The sequence below is a fragment of the Hyperolius riggenbachi genome, chromosome 4 (genome assembly GCF_040937935.1).
Source record: "Hyperolius riggenbachi isolate aHypRig1 chromosome 4, aHypRig1.pri, whole genome shotgun sequence".
In the NCBI taxonomy this organism is placed as follows: Eukaryota; Metazoa; Chordata; class Amphibia; order Anura; family Hyperoliidae; genus Hyperolius; species Hyperolius riggenbachi.
In genome coordinates this window covers 26,753,859-26,778,793 of record NC_090649.1, presented here as the reverse complement: position 1 = coordinate 26,778,793, position 24,935 = coordinate 26,753,859, and the positions used below count along the sequence as shown (strand labels likewise).

Sequence of the window (24,935 nt, the reverse complement as noted above, 5' to 3'; positions counted from 1 at the left end):
ACACAAGATTCAGACTTCTATTCAGCACAAAAAAATTGACAGCAAACATTAGTAAAGTGCTTTTCTCCCGTAGGAGCCAAAGCTCATAAGCGTGTCTCAGATCAGTAGATAGTGTACTTTTAGAAAGCTCTGTCCCTCTTTTAGAAAGCCCTGTCCCCCTGTCCCTCTTTTAGAAAGCCCTGTCCCCCTGTCCCTCTTTTAGAAAGCCCTGTCCCTCTGTCCCTCTTTTAGAAAGCCCTGTCCCTCTTTTAGAAAGCCCTGTCCCTCTGTCCCTCTTTTAGAAAGCCCTGCCCCTCTGTCCCTCTTTTAGAAAGCCCTGTCCCTCTGTCCCTCTTTTAGAAAGCCCTGCCCCTCTGTCCCTCTTTTAGAAAGCCCTGTCCCTCTGTCCCTCTTTTAGAAAGCCCTGTCCCTCTGTCCCTCTTTTAGAAAGCCCTGCCCCTCTGTCCCTCTTTTAGAAAGCCCTGCCCCTCTGTCCCTCTTTTAGAAAGCCCTGTCCCTCTTTCTTTCTCAAGTGTCCCTTCTTCAGGACTGATGTGCAGATCTGTGTAAATAAATAAATTTTTCTACTGAAAAATGTGTTTAATTGACTTTAAACTGTATTCCCATCCTTTAAATGGATATATTTCTTATTTTCAAATGTTAATATGAAGGGAAATTAATCGAGAAGATAGAAATGACCAGTGTGGTTTGAATTATAACAACATATTTTTCAACATTGTCTTTATGGTATGTGTGACTAGGGGTGTGCCAGGGGCGTGATTAGGGGTGGGGCAGGAGCGTGATTAGGGGTGGGGCAGGGGCATGGCTAAAGTGTCCCCCTTTCTTATCTCAAATAGTTAAAAGGTATGGAAACATTATGTTAAGATAAATGCCAGACTTAACAGGTGGCTTTTCAGTTTTGCTTTAACCACTTGAGGACTGCAGGGCTAAACCCCCCTAGTGACCAGGCAATTTTTAGCTAAAATGGCCACTGCAGCTTTAAGGCCAAGCTGCAGGGCCGCATAACTCAGCACACAAGTGATCCCCCCCCCCCCCCCTTTTCTCCCCACCAACAGAGCTCTCTGTTGGTGGGGTCTGATCGCTCCCCCCATGTTTATTTTTTTTTAAAATAAATATTTTTTTTTTTTTTTTTTTTTTTTTTTAAAACCCTGTTTCTGTAAATTTATTCCCACCCTCCCTCCCTCCCTCCCCACAGCCAGCCAATTATGGCGATCGGCTGTCATAGGCTTCTGCCTATGAGAGCCGATCGCTCTCTTGTCTCCCATGGGGACAGCCGTGTCACACGGCTGTCCCCAGTGCTGCGCTGCTGCTCATCGCAGCGCTGCACCTAGTAATTAGACGGCGCGATCGCCGTCTAACAGTCTCCCGAGTGGCAATAGCCGCTCGGAGACTGAAGGCGGGGCGGAGCTCCGCCCTCCGAGCATGAGATGCGCGCGCACCATGCGCGCGATCTCATGCAAAACAGAGCCCCAGGACTTTACGCCAATTGGCGTTAGGCGGTCCTGGGGCTGCCGCCGCGGCCACGCCTACTGGCGTGACGCGGGCGGCAGAAGGTTAAACGTGTCCAGGTTTGGAGCTGTCTTGATTGGGTGTGGTAATTACAACAGAGAGAGAACATGTGTGCATCAACCAAGTGAACCTGACAAATCTGGCTTTGCAAATTTGGCCTATGGCTAATCACGAGACATTGCTCATGCAAATAAGCATTTGCTTTCGCATGCCTAAATATGCAGGGTCAAAAACCAAAAACCGCAAAACAATCGCCCTGCGGGCATTAGTTCATGCTATATAGCACTATCCAGGGGCGCCACGAGGAGGCTTCCCATTGCCCCCATACAACCGGGGGGCTGCGGGGGTCCCAGGCACTCTCACCGCCTGGAACCCACACAGCCACAGCGGCACCCCGGAGGTGGAGGCTGGGGGGTGCAGGCGATCTCCCCAGCGTGGCCAGCGCCGGGAAGAGCCGCCCGCACACACCTCCCAAGATTAAAAACAGGCACTTACCTCAACGTCCATTGCGTTCTGCTATATGCGCATAACCTGGGCGCGACACATAAGGGGCGGACAGGCGCAAATAGCCTGCTCCAGGGCTCTCACCTCCTAAAACAAGCCACTCACTACCTGCCCTCAGAAAAAAGAAATGCAATGCTAATTACAACAGAGAGAGAACATGTGTGCATCAACCAAGTGAACCTGACAAATCTGGCTTTGCAAATTTGGCCTATGGCTAATCACGAGACATTGCTCATGCAAATAAGCATTTGCTTTCGCATGCCTAAATATGCAGGGTCAAAAACCAAAAACCGCAAAACAATCGCCCTGCGGGAATTAGTTCATGCTATATAGCACTATCCAGGGGCGCCACGAGGAGGCTTCCCATTGCCCCCATACAACCGGGTGTGATTGGGTGTGGCAAGGCATTCCACAGGGTATGGGGAAGCATGACGGAAGACTCTATCTCCAAAGGTTTAGTTTAACTGGGGGTGGTCAATTTATTGCATCCTTTTGATCTGAGGTTGTGGGAGATGTGATGCTGTTGCAATGAATCCTTCAGGTATTCAGGGCCTAGGTCGCATTTCACTGCCAACAGCCGCTTCATCAGGTCAGTAAACAGTGCATAGATAAATCGTTGTACTGTAGAGATTCTGAGTGCCCCTATTCTTAGATTGGTCATTTTCATCTATTGCACTGCTAAAGCACTAGTTCAGGTAGGATTTTTTTGACGGAGTATTTAACAGAATATTATTTTAAATGAATGCACCTTCAAAAAAATCATAGATGAAATAGCGCTACCAAGATGGCACAGACTTGGGGGGAGGGTATAAGAAAGCAGTGCAAGGTTTGTCTTCTCAGGCTAAGCTCTGCTTGAGTGGTCCCGGGTAGGTATGTTCTAAGGACTTATTCTAGTATCTCACTGATGGTGCAGGAGAGAGAGATGGATGCCAGAGATGTTTCTCAGAAGACCTCAGGAGATAATTGTTGAGCGAGCGTGTGGTTTCAGTGGCATACTGACATAATTACACAGGCAGAAAAAAACTCACGTCCATCAAGTCTGACCTTTCCAGTTATAAAAATTGTTGTTGTGAATTTTCAGGACACAGTGAACTCTGTTCCCCCTCCCCCCATACAACATCTTTCACTGAGCCGTGCTGTACGCAGGGATGAAGTAGTCCGCACTTAGCAGAGGGTGACTTTTGGAAATGGACTTCTCCACTTGGAAGAGAGCACTATTGCATGTGGAATTAGTGGATGTACATTGGAAGCATCCAACAGTTGGGTGTTAAGTTTCGGCACCAGGTTAAGGGGGTTAAGGTTAGGCACCAGGTTGAGGGGGTTAAGGTTAGGCACCAGGTTGAGGGGGTTAAGGTTAGGCACCAGGTTGAGGGGGTTAAGGTTAGGCACCAAGTTGAAGGGGTTAAGGTTAGGCACCAGGTTGAGGGGGTTTAGGTTAGGCACCAGGTTGAGGGGGTTAAGATTAGGCACCAGGTTGAGGGGGTTAAGGTTAGGCACCAGGTTGAGGGGGTTAAGGTTAGGCACCAGGTTGAGGGGGTTAAGGTTAGGCACTCAATTGAGGGGGTTAAGGTTGGGCACAAGGTTGAGGGGGTTAAGGTTAGGCACCAGGTTGAGGGGGTTAAGGTTAGGCACCAGGTTGAGGGGGTTAAGGTTAGACACTAGGTTGAGGGGGTTAAGGTTGGGCTCTAGGTTGAGGGGGGGAAAAGGTTAGGCACTAGGTTGAGGGGGGTAAAGGTTAGGCACTAGGTTGAGGGGGTTAAGGTTAGGCACCTGTTTGAGGGGGTTAAGGTTGGGCACTAGGTTGAGGGGTGTAAAGGTTAGGCACCTGTTTGAGGGGGTTAAGGTTAGGCACTAGGTTGAGAGGGTGAAGGTTAGACACTGGGTTGAGGGGTGAAGGTTAGGCACTAGGTTGTGGGGGGGTAAAGGTCAGGCACTAGGTTGAGGGGGGTAAAGGTCAGGCACTAGGTTGAGGGGGTTAAGGTCAGGCACTAGGTTGAGGGGGTTAAGGTCAGGCACTAGGTTGAGGGGGTTAAGGTTTGCCACCAGGTTGGTAGGGTTAAGGTTAGGCACTAGATTGAGGGGGTAAATGTTAGGCACTAGGTTGGGAGGATTGTTAGAGCTGGGTATTAGATGGGGGGGGTCTTCTTTTTAGGCACTCACAGGGGGGTGAGCGGTGACGATAGGTGATGGGGTTAGGCATCTATGGGGGGTAGGGTTAGGCATTAGGTTGGGGGTCAGAGTTAGGCACTTATAGAGGAGGGTTAAGGTTACAATTGGTGCCAGGTGGTGCATACTAAAATATTGGTAGTTTAAATTACTTTTTAGTAATAGTGGATATCAACTGCACCACCCAACGCCCAACTGATGCGGTAGCTCTGCAATATGTAATCATACAAAAAATATAAAACCTAAATGCTGAACGACATCAACTCATTTTGGAGAACAGTCGTGATCCCTCAATCAAGAGAGAATTATTTTCCACTACGTTCCATAAGCAGATATACATGTTTAGGCCAGATCAAGTCCCTTCATCAGGAGAATGGTATGATCCGTCATTAGCCAAATATGCCTCATAATGTTTCTTGGTAAAAGGAGCGTTCATGCTTAGATGATGAGTTTGAACACTTTTAAGTTTAAAACGTGTTTTCTTCACCAAGAGGAAATTATGAAATGCGATATACTAAATTTTGTGAATTAGGTTTGGCGATGAAGCCTGATCACCAGATAGGATTATAGTCAATTTTTTTCTTCTGGTAATGGTATAAGCTGAAGATGTCTTATCCATGTTTTATGGACGCCCTCAGACTGCATGCTGGTATCTCCCGTACGATAGTAGCGTGGTGTACCTCGTTTGGCCTCCTTCCAGACTTCCTGTTGCTCAACTCTTGTCGTAGTTATCCTTCACATCTAGACAGGTTCATTCTGTTTCTACCAGTAGTAGACCACACCGGGGCATCCTGTCTGCATGCTGTTTAGTTACTCTCAGCTCAGACAGGCTTGTGGTTGGTGAAGGGAGGAAATGAACACAGTGCACATAGTACATACGGGGTGTGGAAACTGGTGAAAGGTTCAGGGATGGAAAGAGAAAGTGAGAAGCATGCGAGATACTCAGCGCTGCCGTAGCCGGCCTCATCACCACGTGTCCCGTGAAAGTAGACGCAAGATGCCATCTAGAACAACGGTGAGATGTGAATGCGCCTCGCTTGTGATGTATGATAACTGAGAGTGTTGGTGGAAGGCAACGAAACAGATATCAGGCAAACTTGCTTCTTCAGGTTCAGAAGTTTTATCATCTGAGCTTCTCTCTCTTGGATATTCCACCAGCAAGATCTGCCTGCCGCAATGCATGGTGGACTTGTTCGTTCTCTTGTTCCATGAAGGCTGGTATGTTCTCCTCCACTTTGGGTTGTTTCCACCCTGAATATTAGAATGGAATTCATTAGGGAAGGGCCAGTTCTAGTAACAATGGGGTCCCCAGGCAAAATTAACCTAGGGGCCCTTGACAGACCCCCTCCCCAACCAAAAAGTGGCATTAGGAACCCTTTTTTTGTAAGCAAATTCCGCCCCATGGCCCCTGAACCGTCTCTCCCCCCCCCCCCCCAATTCACCCCACAACTTAACTGAGCTCCCCGGGGTCCCTGCAATTTGGTGCTTTGAGTCCGCCAAGGAGAAAAGCGCGATATAAATTGTATTTGCCTTTGTCTTTGTCAGCAGTATAGCATCTCTCATGCTCTGGTGGGGGGCGCCACTCTGTCAGCCCTTAGTCTTCATTGAGGGTCCCAGGGGAGCACAGTTAAGTTGGGGGGAAGACACCTCAGGGGCCCCTACAGGCACTGGGGCTCTGGGGCAATTGCCCCCTTTACCTCTATTGAAGCGCCGGCCCTGCAACAGGGTTGGGGAAAGGCTGAGGAACACAAGGTTGAGGAACCTTTGATGTCATCTAAGGAGCTCCTGAGACATATGAAAAATTGTAAGGTGGTTTACAGGAAACCTGAAGAGGAATAGGGAGGCGGCCATCTTTGTCTCTCGGATTTATGTAAATCCGGGTGTCCTGCTGACCTTTGTTGTCTTCAGAGAGGTCTGAATTACAGACCTGGAACAGACATGCATGTGGTGAGGTTGGACCAGTGTCAGGACACAGGATCTGCATACTCATTTTAGGCCTAGTGATTCCGATAGGAATGTTCTATTTATAATCCGTTCTACACATACAATTCATTATCTGATAAGTTAATGTTCACTTCAGGTTGACTTTAGAGAAAGAAGCGTGAGTAGAGTTTTCCTTTAATGCTTGTAGTAGGGGATCTGCACTGTGTGTAACGATGGGTTGACAGGTCATGCTGAGACTTGTAGTTCTGCTGGTTGCCCTGGCTTGCTTGCCTCTTGGATTGCGGCGTATCCTGGCTTCACCCCCGTGTACACCTGTCCCGTTCCCCCTCAGAGATTCCAGCGCTGACAGGCCGATGGTTATAATCTGGCCCTCCGGCGCAGGCATCAAAGCGCGGCCTGTGGGCAGGGACGGGAATGACAGCTTAAATGCCGGATCTGACTGACAGGCGGTAAGGATCCTGCAAATACAGACTGATCCTCCGAGAGGGGCGGAGACTGGTGACAGGAACGTAATCCCCCTCTCCAGGCAGACAGCCAAACACCCAGACACAAAACACACTGTGTGTGACCCTCCTATTACTGCTGGGTGCCGGGTGGTGCCGCTAATAGGAAAATATTGATAACTGAAATCATCAATATTTTACATTTCCACATACCATCCAATATAAATGTCTGACCATAAACCCTCCACCTAATGCCGAACCCCCTCTGTAGGTGCCTAACCCTACCCCCCCCCCATTTAATGCCTATCCCCAGCAGCACTTTAAAGGTGCCCATTAACGGTACAATTTCACGGTCGATCAATCGTTTCTAATCGCCACAGTAATTGATTGGAAACAATCGGTTGTGCCCATTAGTGGAAAGCCTCCAGAGATGTCCAACTCCAGTCCTCGAGGGACGAGATCCTCACACATTTTTGACACAGCTCAAACTAATTGATGGGGCTGAATCAGGGAAGGTGGAACACATTTCTGCATTTCTCAGTCCATCCTAAACACTGGCATGGATATGGCCCTCCAGGACTGGAGTCCGACACCTGTGGTGCAGAGGCTCGCCGGATCCTCCTACATCATGGCGTTCCAGTGCAGGGCCCCTTTGTCATCTTCTGGCTGTGCTCCTGGCCGCTGATGAGCAAATCCACACGCAAGTCAGGTCCACACGCAAGTCAAGTCCACATGCAAGTTAGGTCCACACGCAAGTTAGGTCCACATGCAAGTCAAGTCCACACGCAAGTTAGGTCCACACGCAAGTTAGGTCCACACGCAAGTTAGGTCCACATGCAAGTCAGGTCCACACTGAAGTTTAGGTCCACACGCAAGTCAGGTCCACACGCAAGTTAGGTCCACACCCAAGTTAGGTCCACACGCAAGTTTAGGTCCACGCGCAAGTTTAGGTCCACGCGCAAGTTTAGGTCCACGTGCAAGTTAGGTCCACACGCAAGTTAGGTCCACACGCAAGTTAGGTTCACAGGTAAGTTAGGTCCACACGCAAGTTAGGTCCACACGCTAGTTTAGGTCCACACGCAAGTTAGGTCCACACGCAAGTTAGGCCCACAGGTAAGTTAGGTCCACACGCAAGTTAGGTCCACACGCAAGTTAGGTCCACACGCAAGTTAGGTCCACACGCAAGTTAGGTTCACAGGTAAGTTAGGTCCACACGCAAGTTAGGTCCACACGCTATTTTAAGTCCACACGCAAGTTAGGTCCACACGCAAGTTAGGTCCACAGGCAAGATACGTCCACAGGCAAGTTAGGTCCACAGGCAAGCAAGGTCCACAGGCAAGTTAGGTCCACAGGTAAGTTAGGTCCACAGGCAAGTTAGGCCCACACAAATTTGGCTAGAAGAAACCTGTTCAACAAACTTTTGTGGAATGAGGGATCCTGCACTGGAACGGGGGCCTGTGGAAGCATCTGGGAACCCTCTGAGGTAAGTATCGGTCTTTTTTCCTTAATATACGGAATCACTCCTCAAATTCTGGAGTGTTGATCGACCACTTACTGTCACAATTAAATTTCAACCCATATGCAAATGAAAGCGATCAAAGCTGCCACCGAGTGAGGTTTTGCACCGCTCCCTATTATTCACTACACCTCACCACTTTTTTTTGCTAAATTCTTCCCTCCGAATGAATTATCAGTCAATTAACAGTTTTCAGGCTTATTTACCCAAAACAAACCCATAGGCATGAAATCTCCTGGAGCTATAGGTGGCTACCCTCCGCCTTTCTCCTACATCGATCACTTCGTTCCAGCTCAGACATGGTTATTCGGTGGTGATGGCAGATGGCGGGTCGTATCACTCGGGGTTGGCTGTGAAGTGTCAGGTTATTGTTTTACGAGGTGAAGATGTAATTATAGAGTCAGTTGGAGTATTAATCATTCCCTCAGGTGTCTCTCTCCTCCTCTGGATCTCCTACAATTCCCTAATCCTTCCACCAGCCGGAGCCGCTGTCCCAGCTTGTGTTACCTCAGGGCCTTGGTGTCATGTCTCCCTCGTCTCCATATTATACGCAATGTATAGATTCTGGTCCTGGTGATCACAGGACTCTCACCGAGGCCATCACTATAGCCATTCCTACCAAGGACTCTCCTCAGTAAGGGGTGAGTCATGAATTGCGCCAGGCCCTTTCCCTCTCTCTACTCTGCTGCCGCTTGGCAATTAGTCACGTGAGGTTGCTGACCAGAAGAATTATTACCAGTCTAGTGACAGTTGGCCAATGAGAGCAGCTTGGCAAGGGAGGAAGGGGCAGGCATAATTTATGACAAAAGCGATTGGACGCAGCTGCCCGGCTCATGCACTCCTCCCGTTGCTCCTCTTCAGCTGCCCCTCTTCACAACTCCCTTCACTGGCTCCTCGTCCCCCCAGAATTATTGTGTGGGTAACATTGGACTGCTATGGTAGCGTACCTCATTGCTGGAGTTGACATCTCTAGTTACAATAAGTAATTTTTGGTTGCTGTGGTAACATTTCGGTGCCATAGGCAATAGCTAATGATTGCTACGAGTAAAGGTGGCCACACACCAGACAATTTTTTACATTTCTTTAGAGTCAGTTTTTGTGATTGATTGTATTGTTTGACAAATCTGACCAATGTACACACACGTGTGTTTTATTTTCCCACAATTCTAAAACAATAGAAATTGACAATCTACCTACATCATTTAATTTTCATAAAAATTGATCCTAAAAATCCTCACCTCCTGATCGACTTACCGTATGTCGAAAAAATGGGAAATTTGATCAGGTTTCTTAAATGAGTAAGAAAAATGCTTTCAATTTCTCTAAACAACCAATAGTTTTTATCAGAATGCTGTAAAATTGGGTCATTTTATTGTTTTGTGTGTGGTCACATTTACATTTGGTTGCTACGGTAAGATCTCGGTGCCATGGACAATACCTCTGGTTGCTACGAGTAACATTTGGTTGCTACGGTAAGATGTCGGTGCCATGGACAATACCTCTGGTTGCTACGAGTAACATTTGGTTGCTATGGTAAGATCTCGGTGCCATGGACAATACCTCTGGTTGCTACGAGTAACATTTGGTTGCTATGGTAAGATGTCGGTGCCATGGACAATACCTCTGGTTGCTACGAGTAACATTTGGTTGCTACGGTAAGATCTCGGTGCCATGGACAATACCTCTGGTTGCTACGAGTAACATTTGGTTGCTATGGTAAGATGTCGGTGCCATGGACAATACCTCTGGTTGCTATGAGTAACATTTGGTTGCTACGGTAAGATCTCGGTGCCATGGACAATACCTCTAGTTGCTATGAGTAACATTTGGTTGCTACGGTAAGATCTTGGTGCCATGGACAATACCTCTAGTTGCTACGAGTAACATTTGGTTGCTATGGTAAGATCTCGGTGCCATGGACAATACCTCTGGTTGCTACGAGTAACATTTGGTTGCTTTGTTAAAGTAAACCTGAACTGAAAAATTAAAGTCAAAATAAACATACAGCCGTCATACTTACCTCCCATCTAGTCTGCTCATCAATCTCTTTATCCTCTCCTGTGTCCTGTTTGTCCACTGTGATCAATGGAATTCTCCGACCTCCATTTTGAAAATGGCTGTTACACCATAACAGCTTCCTGGTCAGCACACGGTTAAATTGTAATATCCCCCACATGAGCCATAGGGAAACATGGACGTTACCTCACACATCAGTTGTCCTTTCAGTTGTAACTGACAACAGCTGATTTATAACTGACAGCAAATGATATATTTCAGTTCTGACAAAATCTTGTCAGAACTGGATTAGATCATTGTAAAGGTGCCTATTAACGGTACAATTATTGATCATTTGATATACTTTTTGTGATCGAATTGTATAGAAAACTGCACTGTTTGTGGTGCAAATTGATGAGATGTGATTCTTTGATCGACCGGAAAAGGAAAAAATATCGATCAGAAAGTTGGATTTTATGATCGCATTGGAATGTAAAATTCCTATACTGGAAACAATCGATAATTGCCTTCCGATTAGTTATGATCGCTCAAATCGCATCAAAAGATTGAATCTGATGAAACAATTGTACCATTAATGGGCACCTTTAGAAGAAAATGGTAAGCTGGTTGAGAGGAACTGACGGCGAGGTAAGTATGTGATATTCATTTGCAGGTACCTTATGTGTTTATTTTAAATAATTTTACTTGGTTCAGGTTTACTAACATATCTGATGACAATAAGTAACAACCCTCAATGCTGTGAGTTGCATTTTGTTGCTGTGGTAATATTCTGTTACCGCAGGTAACATTTGGTTGCTATGGATAAGTCCTGCTTACGTGCGGCCCTATTCAGTTCCTGTGGGTATCTCTGAATGGTCGCTGTGGGTAAAACACCTCCTAGTCGTCATTGCAGATATCTGGTTGCTATGGAGACACGTGATGTTTGATTTTATATAGCAGGCTGTTTAATCTTCAGGGTTGCTATAGTAATATGTGTCCTGCTGAGCATGTGAGGAGCTGGCGAGGTTAGTCATCCCTGCCGGCCTGCGTGTTGCAGCATTGGTTTTGCTGCTCCTGGCAGCCATGTTGGAAGGTGTCAGGGCTTGGCTGTTGCCGGCGGCCGGGGTATCACCAGTGGCCACTTGGGGGCTGCCGGTCCCATTAGCAGTTAGCCTCTGTGCCCCCGGCCCCCCTGAATAATGGATGAAGCCTGATTTATGCCTGCAGACCCCGGCGAGGAAGGCTTCTCGGCTCTCGCAGGCCCAGCTTCCTTCATGGTTGCCGGGGAAACTGTTTCCTCAGATCCCTGCGCTCCGCTTAATAATTCCCCACGGTATAATCCGATCGGTGTCATCATTTAACTCTTATTTATTATTTCTGCCACTCGCATAGATCGGAATCTGCTTAAAATGAAATACGTATCACCCAAAGGCTCTGGTTGCTGCAGGAGGGGGGAATCTACGGCGGTTTCAACCAGGGGCGTCGCTAGCCCTGTTTTAGGGGGGCACGTGCCCCCAATCTTTCCTGGGGTGCCACGGATCTCCCGGCCGCCGCTGCCCCCTCTGTCAGCGGCTCCCTCCAGCCGCCGCCGCCGCGTCTCAGACCTCAGGATCAGGCGGCGAGCCGGCGACCAATCGTGCGGGCGCTAGGACCCAGCGCCCGCACTGATATGCGGAAGTGACATCACTTCCGCATATCGAGCGGGTGCGTCCAGCGCCCGCTCGTACATCTGGTCGGGTCGCCGCTGATCCTGAGGTCTGCTGAGAGGGGGGGGGGGGGGGGGGAGCGGCGGCGGCTAGAGAGGGGGCCTCCCTGTCACTCACTCACTCACTCACTCACTCCCTAAAGGGGCTCCCTGGCACTCACTCACTCCCTAAAGGGGCTCCCTGTCACTCACTCACTCCCTAAAGGGGCTACCTGTCACTCACTCACTCCCTAAAGGGGCTACCTGTCACTCACTCACTCCCTAAAGGGGCTCCCTGTCACTCACTCACTCCCTAAAGGGGCTACCTGTCACTCACTCACTCCCTAAAGGGGCTACCTGTCACTCACTCACTCCCTAAAGGGGCTCCCTGTCACTCACTCACTCCCTAAAGGGGCTCCCCTGGCACTCACTCACTCCCTAAAGGGGCTCCCCTGGCACTCACTCACTCCCTAAAGGGGCTCCCCTGGCACTCACTCACTCCCTAAAGGGGCTCCCCTGGCACTCACTCACTCCCTAAAGGGGCTCCCTGTCACTCACTCACTCCCTAAAGGGGCTACCTGTCACTCACTCCCTAAAGGGGCTACCTGTCACTCACTCACTCACTCCCTAAAGGGGCTCCCTGTCACTCACTCACTCCCTAAAGGGGCTCCCTGTCACTCACTCACTCCCTAAAGGGGCTCCCTGTCACTCACTCACTCCCTAAAGGGGCTCCCTGGCACGCACTCACTCCCTAAAGGGGCTCCCTGTCACTCACTCACTCCCTAAAGGGGCTCCCTGTCACTCACTCACTCCCTAAAGGGGCTCCCTGTCACTCACTCACTCCCTAAAGGGGCTCCCTGTCACTCACTCACTCCCTAAAGGGGCTCCCCTGGCACTCACTCACTCCCTAAAGGGGCTCCCCTGGCACTCACTCACTCCCTAAAGGGGCTCCCTGGCACGCACCCACTCCCTAAAGGGGCTCCCTGGCACGCACTCACTAAAGGGGCTCCCTGGCACGCACTCACTCACTAAAGGGGCTCCCTGGCACGCACTCACTCACTAAAGGGGCTCCCTGGCACGCACTCACTCCCTAAAGGGGCTCCCTGTCACTCACTCACTCCCTAAAGGGGCTCCCCCTGGCACTCACTCACTCCCTAAAGGGGCTCCCCTGGCACTCACTCACTCCCTAAAGGGGCTCCCCTGGCACTCACTCACTCCCTAAAGGGGCTCCCCTGGCACGCACCCACTCCCTAAAGGGGCTCCCTGGCACGCACTCACTAAAGGGGCTCCCTGGCACGCACTCACTCACTAAAGGGGCTCCCTGGCACGCACTCACTCACTAAAGGGGCTCCCTGTCACTCACTCACTCCCTAAAGGGCCTCCCTGTCACTCACTCACTCCCTAAAGGGGCTCCCTGTCACTCACTGCCTAAAGGGGCTCCCTGTCACTCACTCACTGCCTAAAGGGGCTCCCTGTCACTCACTCACTGCCTAAAGGGGCTTCCTGTCACTCACTCACTGCCTAAAGGGGCTTCCTGTCACTCACTCACTGCCTAAAGGGGCTCCCTGGCACTCACTCACTGCCTAAAGGGGCTTCCTGGCACTCACTCACTGCCTAAAGGGGCTTCCTGGCACTCACTCACTGCCTAAAGGGGCTTCCTGGCACTCACTCACTGCCTAAAGGGGCTTCCTGGCACTCACTCACTGCCTAAAGGGGCTTCCTGGCACTCACTCACTGCCTAAAGGGGCTTCCTGGCACTCACTCACTGCCTAAAGGGGCTTCCTGGCACTCACTCACTGCCTAAAGGGGCTCCCTGGCACTCACTCACTACCTAAAGGTGCTCCCTGTCACTCACTATCGGGGTCCCTGTCACTCACTACCTAACTGGAGGCGCCTGTCACTCACTAGCTAACCTGGGGGTCCCTGTCACTCACTACCTAACTTGGGGGGGCTACCATATTAAGGGGGCATTCTGCCTATTTATGTGAAATGCTGTCTATTTATGTGCCTCATGACTGCTGAATGTGTCTTGTTGGGAGCCTTATGATTTGTTGGGGGCCTCATGATTGCTGAATTTGTCTTGTTGGGGGCCTCATGATTTGTTGGGGGCCTCATGATTGCTGAATTTGTCTTGTTGGGGGCCTCATGATTGCTGAATTTGTCTTGTTGGGGGCCTCATGATTTGTTGGAGGCCTCATGATTGCTGAATTTATCTTGTTGGGGGCCTCCTGATTTGTTGGGGGCCTCATGATTGCTGAATATGTCTTGTTGGGGGTCACATGATTGCTAACTGCGAGACTATGGGAAAAGCTGAATCCTTATCATATGAGACAATAGCATTAAACCTACTTTTTTAGCGTTTTAAAACAGAAAATAAAACTGGGAGGTTCTAAAAAATTGAATACATTTTTCAGGAGTAGGATGGATGAAATTGTTTATCTTCACAGTTTATTTTCAACTTGGATTTTCCATAATGTTCATGTATGAGTTAAAACGTTTGTACAGTATTTAGTTTAAATTGCTGTTGCCACTTTGCGATAGATACCGGTAAGTGACTTTTGGGTTGCAGTTTGGGCACTCGGCCTCCAAAAGGTTCGCCACCACTGTCCTAATCTGATGTCCCACCATTGCTAGGTTCATGTAAATTTGTCTCCACCCGTTACCACACCTATATTCTGGTCCATGGCCCACCCATTTTTTTGGTGCGGCGCGATAAGCACGCCACACAACGTGATCGTCATATTTTTGGCACGCTAGCTGCAGTGTGCTGAATTCTGCTGCCTACAGTATGTACAGTATACGCTGTTCTCTAGTGCTTGCACTGTGTGCTGATTTACCTCCAGTGTGTACAGTGTAAGGTGTTACTCTGTGCCTTTATTGATTGTAAACCAGCTGTATTGTATGCTGATCCCTGCTACTTTCAGTATGTACAGTATTAGCTGTAAAGCCTGGTACACACATACAATTTTGATTAGCCAATTTTAGCTCTGTTCATAAAATTCATTGTCTGTTGGCCCACTTACTGCACGGGGGTGGGAAATTGGGGGTCAGTGATTGACCAATCAAAATTGTATGTGCGTATACATCTTTGATCTATGCCTATACTGATTGTAAATGATCGAAATAAAGGACAGGGGGCTCCGTCCAATATTTCGATGGGCAGGCCCGTTATCCGTAGCTTACACCGCTGCTAAGTTCATGTACATTTGGCCCCACCCATGGCCACGCCCACTCACCGCATGGCCACGCCCATTTTTTGCCGCGGCGCGCTGCGCGCGCCGCATGTACCTCCCCTCCTGGTGCCCACAGGTGCCACTGATCTCCAGGGACCCTAGAAACGCCCCTGGTTTCAACCCTTTAATGACCAGAGATTATAAAGCACACCTGTAGTGAGAGGAATACGGAGGCTGCCATATTTATTTCCTGTTAAGCAATACCAGTTGCCTGGCAGCCCTGCTGATCCTCTGCCTCTAATACTTTTAGGCTCGGTTCACATTAGTGTTTGCCAACGGAACCGGCGGTATGGTTGAAAAAAATGCAGCAGGACTCAATTTTCCGGACCGTTTCGCTCAGCGGAACGGAAACGGAAGGTTTTGCAGCACAATAGGAATCTATGGAAAACTGACGGTTTACAGCACACTGGCTGTAAAAACGGATCATTTTCCAGAAACCGTAAGGCCGGCTCCACAAAAAAACACCGATGTGAACCGGGCCTTAGCCATAGACCCTGAACAAGCATACAAATAAGGTGCTCTGTATTAGCTGTATGCTTTTTTCAGTTGTGTGATTCAGACACTACTGCAGCCAAAGGGATCAGCAGGGCTGCCGGGCAGCTGGTATTGTTTGAAAGGAAATAAATATGGCAACCTCCATATGCCTCTCTTTTCAGGTGTACTTTAGGCCTCTTTTGCACTAGCAGGGTAAACCTGTATAGCGTTTATTTTGCCACAAAAGCAATGAAAGTCTATGGCGACTTTCACACTTATTGCGGTCCATTGCGGTGCGGCGGAGATCTGCTGCAAGTGCTGCAGCACGTTACTGTAAGCACTGCGATTAACGCACAGTGCTTGGGGTAATGGAAGTCTATGGGTGACGCACGTAGTCTAAGTGCTGTGCAATGCGGAGTGCATGCGCAGAATGACTGGAATCCCAGTGACGCACTTCCTGCCCAGCAGGAAGCACATCACTGAGCAGGGGGCGGTGCTATGCATATGACCCTGCCCAGCAGGAAGCACATCACAGGGCAGCGCTATGCATATGACCCTGCCCAGCAGGAAGCACATCACTGAACGGGGGCAGCGCTATGCATATGACCCTGCCCAGCAGGAAGCACATCACTGAGCGGGGGACGGCGCTATGCATATAACCCTGCCCAGCAGGAAGCACAGCACATCACTGAGCGGGGGACGGCGCTATGCATATAACCCTGCCCAGCAGGAAGCACAGCACATCACTGAGCGGGGGACGGCGCTAAGCATATAACCCTACCCAGCAGGAAGCACCTCACTGAGCGGGGGGCGGCGCTATGCTTATGACCTCTTCAGGGCCCTGATCGTTTTTAAACTTATATGCGCTTTTTACACTTATGTTTGTGAGTATAATACTTGTCTTTTACAAATAAAACCGTGGGTTTTACACTATCAGAAGCCTTTCAGTTTTAGATGTGTGCTTGATATCGTGTTATAAGAAGGTGGACTATATCTGTAAGGATTGTGGATGAGCCTGCACACCCAATAAGTGAGGACAGCTGTCTGTGAGTGTGGGCAGCAGCAGCAAAGGGTGAGCAGGAGAACAATAGATGTGTTGCTATATAAATTAACTGGATTACAAACATACTTGCACCATGATATTTCTCTATTGGTTTGTTTGAGATTGGATAAGACCTGATCGTTGGGAGGAGGTCGGGTGAACCTCAGAAAGTGCAGTTGCTGTCTGTAGGGCTGGGCAGCCTTACAATAAGGTGAGCGTGCCAATTGTTAGCTGATGGTCACTCACATAGAGGTGAACCCGCAATATAAGTCGCACAATCGGGCCCCATAGGGTGAAGGTCCCTGCGTTCTGATATCTACAGGATTGCACTATGATTTTCTTCTGTTTGGTTTTCTCTCCATACATGTGATACTTCCATCACGGATATATATCCTGGAGTGTCTGGACAGTGGATGCTGAACAGCAAAGGAATTGCTTATAAGGACTGTCGGAACAGGTTTTGGACATTGGGAGGGGGTAGCGCACTCCGTTTTGTGTATTTTATTGATGCTTATGACCCTGCCCAGCAGGAAGCACATCACTAAGCGGGGGACGGCGCTATGCATATAACCGTGCCCAGCAGGAAGCACATCACTGAGCGGGGGACGGCGCTATGCATATAACCGTGCCCAGCAGGAAGCACATCACTGAGCGGGGGGCGGCGCTATGCATATAACCGTGCCCAGCAGGAAGCACAGCACATCACTGAGCGGGGGACGGCGCTATGCATATGACCCTGCCCAGCAGTAAGCACATCACTGAGGGGGGGACGGCGCTATACATATGACCCTGCCCAGCAGGAAGCACAGCACTGAGCGGGGGACGGCGCTATGCATATGACCCTGCCCAGCAGGAAGCACATCACTGAGCGGGGGATGGCGCTATGCATATAACCCTGCCCAGGAGGAAGCACAGCACATCACTGAGCGGGGGGCAGCGCTATGCATATGACCCTGCCCAGCAGGAAGCACTTTACTGAGCGGGGGACGGCGCTATGCATATAACCCTGCCCAGCAGGAAGCACAGCACATCACTGAGCGGGGGCGGCGCTATGCATATAACCCTGCCCAGCAGGAAGCACCTCACTGAGCCGGGGGCGGCGCTATGCTTATGACCCTGCCCAGCAGGAAGCACGTCACTGAACGGGGGGGGGGGGGGGGGCGGCGCTATGCATATGACCCTGCCCAGCAGGAAGCACAGCACATCACTGAACGGGAGGCAGCGCTATGCATATGACCCTGCCCAGCAGGAAGCACATCACTGAGCGGGGGGCGGCGCTATGCTTATGACCCTGCCCAGCAGGAAGCACATCACTAAGCGGGGACGGTGCTATGCATATAACCCTGCCCAGCAGGAAGCACATCACTGATTTTACAGAGGGCAATCACTGCTGCGTCCAGCTGTTGTCCTTTCATAAGAGTGGACGTGGCGATGTATGGTCAGCCCTGGACTAGGACAGAGCATGGTCCATGAAGACGTATACTCACCTCAACAACGGTCTCTCTTTCCAGCCACGCCTCCAGCATCCTCTCTGTGGCCACAGTGTGTCATTCTGCATGTGTCCCGCTGGTAGGTACTGGTGGCAGATCACATGATGCAGCTGTAGTCATGGAGATGTGACTCTGGACATGCAGCTGAAGGGAGACGAGTGGTGGAAGCTGAGAGCAGGTGAGTATGCTCCTTTATGCTCCACTTGCAACTCTGCATAGAGAACGTGGGTTAGGAGAGGGGGAGGAACTTTGAATCCAGCCCTGTGTCTGCAGGCTGAATTAAAAAAAACAAACAGGCTAGGTATGTCCTGAAGGCCATACTGGCTTAGCCCCCTGTCAACCAGCACTTAACCCCACTCCTCCTACTGCAACCAACCAGCACTTAGCATCGTCCCTCCAACTGCAGCCAACCAGCAATTAACCCAGCAATTACCCCTATCCCTCCTACTGCAGCCAACCAGCAATTATCCCCATCCCTCCTACTGCAGCCAACCAGCAATTACCCCCATCCCTCCTACTGCAGCCAACCAGCACTTAGCATCATCCCTCCAACTACAGCCAACCAGCAATTACCCCTATCCCTCCTACTGCAACCAACCAGCACTTACCCAAGTAATTACCACCATGGTACCACCATCCTGGCCATACTGAGATCCTTGTGTCTGTTACTTGCCTCCACCGATGATACCACCAACCCGGCCATACAGAGATCCTTGTGTCTGTTACTTGCCTCCACCGATGGTACCACCATCCCGGCCATACTGAGATCCTTGTGTCTGTTACTTGCCTCTACCGATGGTACCACCATCCCGGCCATACTGAGATCCTTGTGTCTGTTACTTGCCTCTACCGATGGTACCACCATCCCGGCCATACTGAGATCCTTGTGTCTGTTACTTGCTTCTAGGGATGGTACCACCATCCCGGCCATACTGAGATCCTTGTGTCTGTTACTTGCTTCTAGGGATGGTACCACCATCCCGGCCATACTGAGATCCTTGTGTCTGTTACCTGCCTCCAGTGATGGTATCGCTATCCCAGCATTACTGAGATCCTTGTGTCTGTTACTTGCTTCTAGGGATGGTACCACCATCCCAGCATTACTGAGATCCTTGTGTCTGTTAGTTGCCTCTAGGGATGGTACCACCATCCCGGCCATACTGAGATCCTTGTGTCTGTTACCTGCCTCCAGTGATGGTATCACCATCCCAGCATTACTGAGATCCTTGTGTCTGTTACCTGCCTCCAGTGATGGTACCACCATCCCGGCCATACTGAGATCCTTGTGTCTGTTACCTGCCTCCAGTGATGGTATCGCTATCCCAGCATTACTGAGATCCTTGTGTCTGTTACTTGCCTCTAGGGATGGTACCACCATCCTGGCCATACTGAGATCCTTGTGTCTGTTACTTGCCTCTAGGGATGGTACCACCATCCCAGCATTACTGAGATCCTTGTGTCTGTTACCTGCCTCCAGTGATGGTACCACCATCCTGGCCATACTGAGATCCTTGTGTCTGTTACTTGCTTCTAGGGATGGTACCACCATCCTATCCAAACTGAGATCCTTGTGTCTGTTACTTGCCTCTAGGGATGGTACCACCATCCCAGCCATACTGAGATCCTTGTGTCTGTTACTTGCCTCTACCGATGGTACCACCATCCTGGCCATACTGAGATCCTTGTGTCTGTTACTTGCCTCCAGTGATAGTACCACCATCCCGGCCATACTGAGATCCTTGTGTCTGTTGTGTCTCCCTACAGGTGGAACATGTCACTGCATCCAAAGACATCACCTCAGTCCTTAAGTGCCACATGTCCTCACACACCAGCCACCCAGAGCTCGGGCACAACGGGGAAGTGGGTTCAGGGAACACCCAGCTGAAGCCGGAGGCCTCCACTCCGGAGTGGGTGAGCCCAGAACAGATCCCCCATGACAGTAAGAACTATGAGTGTGGTGAAGAAGAGGAGATGGTGCTGGAGAATGGACGCTGTGCGCTGAGTGATAGCCTGGACCCTCAGGACATGGAGGAGGATGGCCTCATCATGGCTACCCCAAAGAGGAGAGGTCGGAGGAGCCTGTCTGACAGCTTAGAGAGAAGTAAGTGCTGGCCCAGATGGGAGGTACTCCAGTGTGTGTACAGCAGGAGATCCATACCAGATGTCAGCATCCTAACTATGCCTCGTACATCCCTCTGTATGCCTCATACCTCTCTGTGTATCATCCTTCATTACACCTCATCCCTCTCCATGCCTCACACCTCTTTATACCTCATCCCTCATTATACCTCATACCTCTCCATGCCTCACACCTCTTTATACCTCATCCCTCATTATACCTCATACCTCTCCATGCCTCATCCTTTATTATACCTCATCCCTTTCTGTACCTCGCACCTTATTATACCTCATCCCTTTCTGTGCCTCATCCCTCATTACACCTCATCCCTCTCCATGCCTCACACCTCTTTGTACCTCATCCCTCATTACACCTCATCCCTCTCCATGCCTCACACCTCATTATACCTCATCCCTTTCTGTACCGCGCACCTTATTATACCTCTGTGTGCCTCATCCCTCATTACACCTCATCCCTCATTATACCTCATCTCTCTCTGTGCCTTACACCTCATTACACTTTATCCCTCTCTGTGCCTCATACCTCAATATACCTCATCCCTCATTATACCTCATACCTCTCCATGCTTCATCCTTTATTAGACCTCATCCCTTTCTGTACCTCACACCTTATTATACCTTATGCCTCTCTGTGCCTCATCCCTCATTACACCTCATCCCTCTCTGTGCCTCACACCTCATTATACCTCATCCCTCATTATACCTCATACCTCTCCATGCCTCATCCCTCATTACACCTCACCCCTCATTACACCTCATCTCTCTCTGTGCCTCATCCCTCATTACACCTCATCCCTCATTACACCTCATCTCTCTCTGTGCCTCATCCCTCTCTGTGCCTATTACCTCATTATACCTCATCCCTTATTATACTGTACCTCGTCCCTCTCTGTGCCTCATACCTCATTACACCTCATCCCTCATTATACCTCATCTCTCTCTGTGCCTTACACCTCATCCCTCTCTGTGCCTCATACCTCATTACACCTCATCCCTCATTATACCTCATCTCTCTCTGTGCCTTACACCTCATCCCTCTCTGTGCCTCATACCTCATTACACCTCATCCCTCATTATACCTCATCTCTCTCTGTGCCTCACACCTCATTATACCTCATCCCTCATTATACCTCATACCTCTCCATGCCTCATCCCTCATTACACCTCACCCCTCATTATACCTTATCTCTCTCTGTGCCTCATCCCTCATTACACCTCATCCCTCATTACACCTCATCTCTCTCTGTGCCTCATCCCTCTCTGTGCCTATTACCTCATTATACCTCATCCCTTATTATACTGTACCTCGTCCCTCTCTGTGCCTCATACCTCATTACACCTCATCCCTCATTATACCTCATCTCTCTCTGTGCCTTACACCTCATCCCTCTCTGTGCCTCATACCTCATTACACCTCATCCCTCATTATACCTCATCTCTCTCTGTGCCTTACACCTCATCCCTCTCTGTGCCTCATACCTCATTACACCTCATCCCTCATTATACCTCATCTCTCTCTGTGCCTTACACCTCATCCCTCTCTGTGCCTCATACCTCATTACACCTCATCCCTCATTATACCTCATCTCTCTCTGTGCCTTACACCTCATCCCTCTCTGTGCCTCATCCCTCATTATACCTCATCCCTCATTATACCTCATCTCTCTCTGTGCCTTACACCTCATCCCTCTCTGTGCCTCATACCTCATTATACCCCATCCCTCTCTGTGCCTCATACCTCATTATACCCCGTCCCTCTCTGTGCCTCATACCTCATTATACCCCATCCCTCTCTGTGCCTCATACCTCATTATACCCCGTCCCTCTCTGTGCCTCATACCTCATTATACCCCATCCCTCTCTGTGCCTCATACCTCATTATACCCCATCCCTCCCTGTGCCTCATACCTCATTATACCCCATCCCTCTCTGTGCCTCATACCTCATTATACCCCAGCCCTCATTATACCCCATCCCTCTCTGTGCCTCATACCTCATTATACCCCGTCCCTCTCTGTGCCTCATACCTCATTATACCCCATCCCTCTCTGTGCCTCATACCTCATTATACCCCATCCCTCCCTGTGCCTCATACCTCATTATACCCCATCCCTCTCTGTGCCTCATACCTCATTATACCCCATCCCTGTCTGTGCCTCATCCCTATCTGTGCCTATTACCTCATAATACCTCATCCTTTATTATACTGTACCTCGTCCCTCAGTTTGACTTTTTTAGTGGCTAAAGGTAATACCTAGATGATCACCACACCAATATAACTATTATAGGAAGCAGACACACCCTTGAAATATTAAAACAATAATGGCTATTTTATTGATCCATGAAGAAAACTGCGGGTTCTATGCCATACCCCATGTAACAAAGTCAGTTGTCAAATGGCCACTTGATACAATCAATCATAGGTTTGTGAGACAGTCTAAGACTGACTTGGGTGCCACCATCCTATATATGTCTTTTCATTGTGCTTGAGAAAGGGTTGGCTGGAAACGAAATGGTCTCACGAACATATGATTCGGCATTTCAAGTGGCTTTTGACAACTCTGGGACATGGAATGTACCTCATGGAACAACCTCTGTGCCTCATACCTCATTATACCTCGTCCCTCTCTGTGCCTCATCCCTCTCTGTTATCAGGAAGTCTACTGGAGTGTAATTAGGAAGTCTGGCATAGTGTAAGCAGGAAGTCTGCATAGTGTAAGCAGGAAGTCTGGTATAGTGTAAGCAGGATGTCTGGTATAGTGTAAGCAGGTAGTCTGGTATAGTGTAAGGAGGAAGTCTGGTATAGTGTAAGCAGGAAGTCTGGCATAGTGTTAGCAGGAAGTCTGGCATAGTGTAAGGAGGAAGTCTGGTATAGTGTAAGCAGGAAGTCTGCATAGTGTAAGCAGGAAGTCTGGCATAGTGTAAGCAGGAAGTCTGGCATAGTGTAAGCAGGAAGTCTGGCATAGTGTAAGGAGGAAGTCTGGTATAGTGTAAGCAGGAAGTCTGGCATAGTGTTAGCAGGAAGTCGTGCATAGTGTAAGCAGGAAGTCTGGTATAGTGTAAGCAGGAAGTCTGGCATAGTGTAAGCAGGAAGTCTGGTATAGTGTAAGCAGGAAGTCGTGCATAGTGTGAGCAGGATGTCTGGCATAGTGTAAGCAGGAAGTCTGGCATAGTGTGAGCAGGAAGTCGTGCATAGTGTAAGCAGGTAGTCTGGTATAGTGTAAGCAGGAAGTCTGGTATAGTGTAAGCAGGAAGTCTGGTATAGTGTAAGCAGGAAGTCTGGCATAGTGTAAGCAGGAAGTCTGGCATAGTGTAAGCAGGAAGTCTGGCATAGTGTGCGCAGGATGTCTGGCATAGTGTAAGCAGGAAGTCTGGCATAGTGTAAGCAGGAAGTCTGGTATAGTGTAAGCAGGAAGTCTGGCATAGTGTAAGCAGGAAGTCTGGCATAGTGTAAGGAGGAAGTCTGGCATAGTGTAAAGAGGAAGTCTGGTATAGTGTAAGCAGGAAGTCTGGCATAGTGTTAGCAGGAAGTCTGGCATAGTGTTAGCAGGAAGTCGTGCATAGTGTGAGCTGGAAGTCTGCCATAGTGTTAGCAGGAAGTCTGGCATAGTGTGAGCAGGAAGCCGTGCATAGTGTAAGCAGGAAGTCTGGTATAGTGTAAGCAGGAAGTCTGGCATAGTGTAAGCAGGAAGTCTGGTATAGTGTAAGCAGGAAGTCGTGCATAGTGTGAGCAGGATGTCTGGCATAGTGTAAGCAGGAAGTCTGGCATAGTGTTAGCAGGAAGTCGTGCATAGTGTAAGCAGGAAGTCTGGTATAGTGTAAGCAAGAAGGCTGGCATAGTGTAAGCAGGAAGTCTGGCATACTGTAAGCAGGAAGTCTGGCATAGTGTGCGCAGGATGTCTGGCATAGTGTAAGCAGGAAGTCTGGTATAGTGTGAGCAGGAAGTCGTGCATAGTGTAAGCAGGATGTCTGCATAGTGTAAGCAGGAAGTCTGGTATAGTGTAAACAGGATGTCTGGCATAGTGTAAGCAGGAAGTCGTGCATAGTGTGAGCAGGATGTCTGGCATAGTGTAAGCAGGAAGTCTGGCATAGTGTGAGCAGGAAGTCGTGCATAGTGTAAGCAGGTAGTCTGGTATAGTGTAAGCAGGAAGTCTGGTATAGTGTAAGCAGGAAGTCTGGCATAGTATAAGCAGGAAGTCTGGTATAGTGTTAGCAGGAAGTCGTGCATAGTGTTAGCAGGAAGTCTGGTATAGTGTTAGCAGGAAGTCTGGTATAGTGTTAGCAGGAAGTCTGGCATAGTGTGAGCAGGAAGTCTGGCATAGTGTGAGCAGGAAGTCTGGCATAGTGTAAGCAGGAAGTCTGGCATAGTGTAAGCAGGAAGTCTGGCATAGTGTAAGCAGGAAGTCTGGCATAGTGTAAGCAGGAAGTCTGGTATAGTGTAAGCAGGAAGTCTGGCATAGCGTAAGCAGGAAGTCTGGCATAGCGTAAGCAGGAAGTCTGGCATAGCGTAAGCAGGTAGTCTGGCATAGCGTAAGCAGGAAGTCTGGTATAGCGTAACCAGGAAGTCTGGCATAGCGTAAGCAGGAAGTCTGGCATAGTGTAAGCAGGAAGTCTGGTATAGTGTAAGCAGGAAGTCTGGCATAGTGTAAGCAGGAAGTCTGGCATAGTGTTAGCAGGAAGTCTGGCATAGTGTAAGCAGGTTGTCTGGTATAGTGTAAGCAGGTTGTCTGGTATAGTGTAAGCAGGAAGTCTGGTACAGTGTAAGCAGGATGTCTGGTACAGTGTGAGCCAGGAAG

At 49.4% G+C, this 24,935-nt stretch overlaps 1 protein-coding gene across 9 annotated transcripts in view; it reads left to right on the top strand.

The window, feature by feature from the left end:
• LOC137571141 (DNA (cytosine-5)-methyltransferase 3A) overlaps positions 1 to 24,935 on the top strand; it is a 558,436-nt gene that overhangs the window by 86,824 nt on the left and 446,677 nt on the right. For 5 of the 9 annotated variants that reach the window (XM_068279887.1, XM_068279889.1, XM_068279888.1 and 2 more), the window contains one exon: positions 19,765 to 20,101. In XM_068279887.1, coding sequence (XP_068135988.1) covers positions 19,765 to 20,101 — 337 coding nt within the window. Of the gene's footprint in view, positions 1 to 10,521; positions 10,726 to 11,043; positions 11,103 to 11,779; positions 11,833 to 16,580; positions 16,722 to 19,764; positions 20,102 to 24,935 lie in introns of those variants that run through there. The other 4 variants (XM_068279890.1, XM_068279891.1, XM_068279892.1 and 1 more) reach the window with 4 other exon arrangements.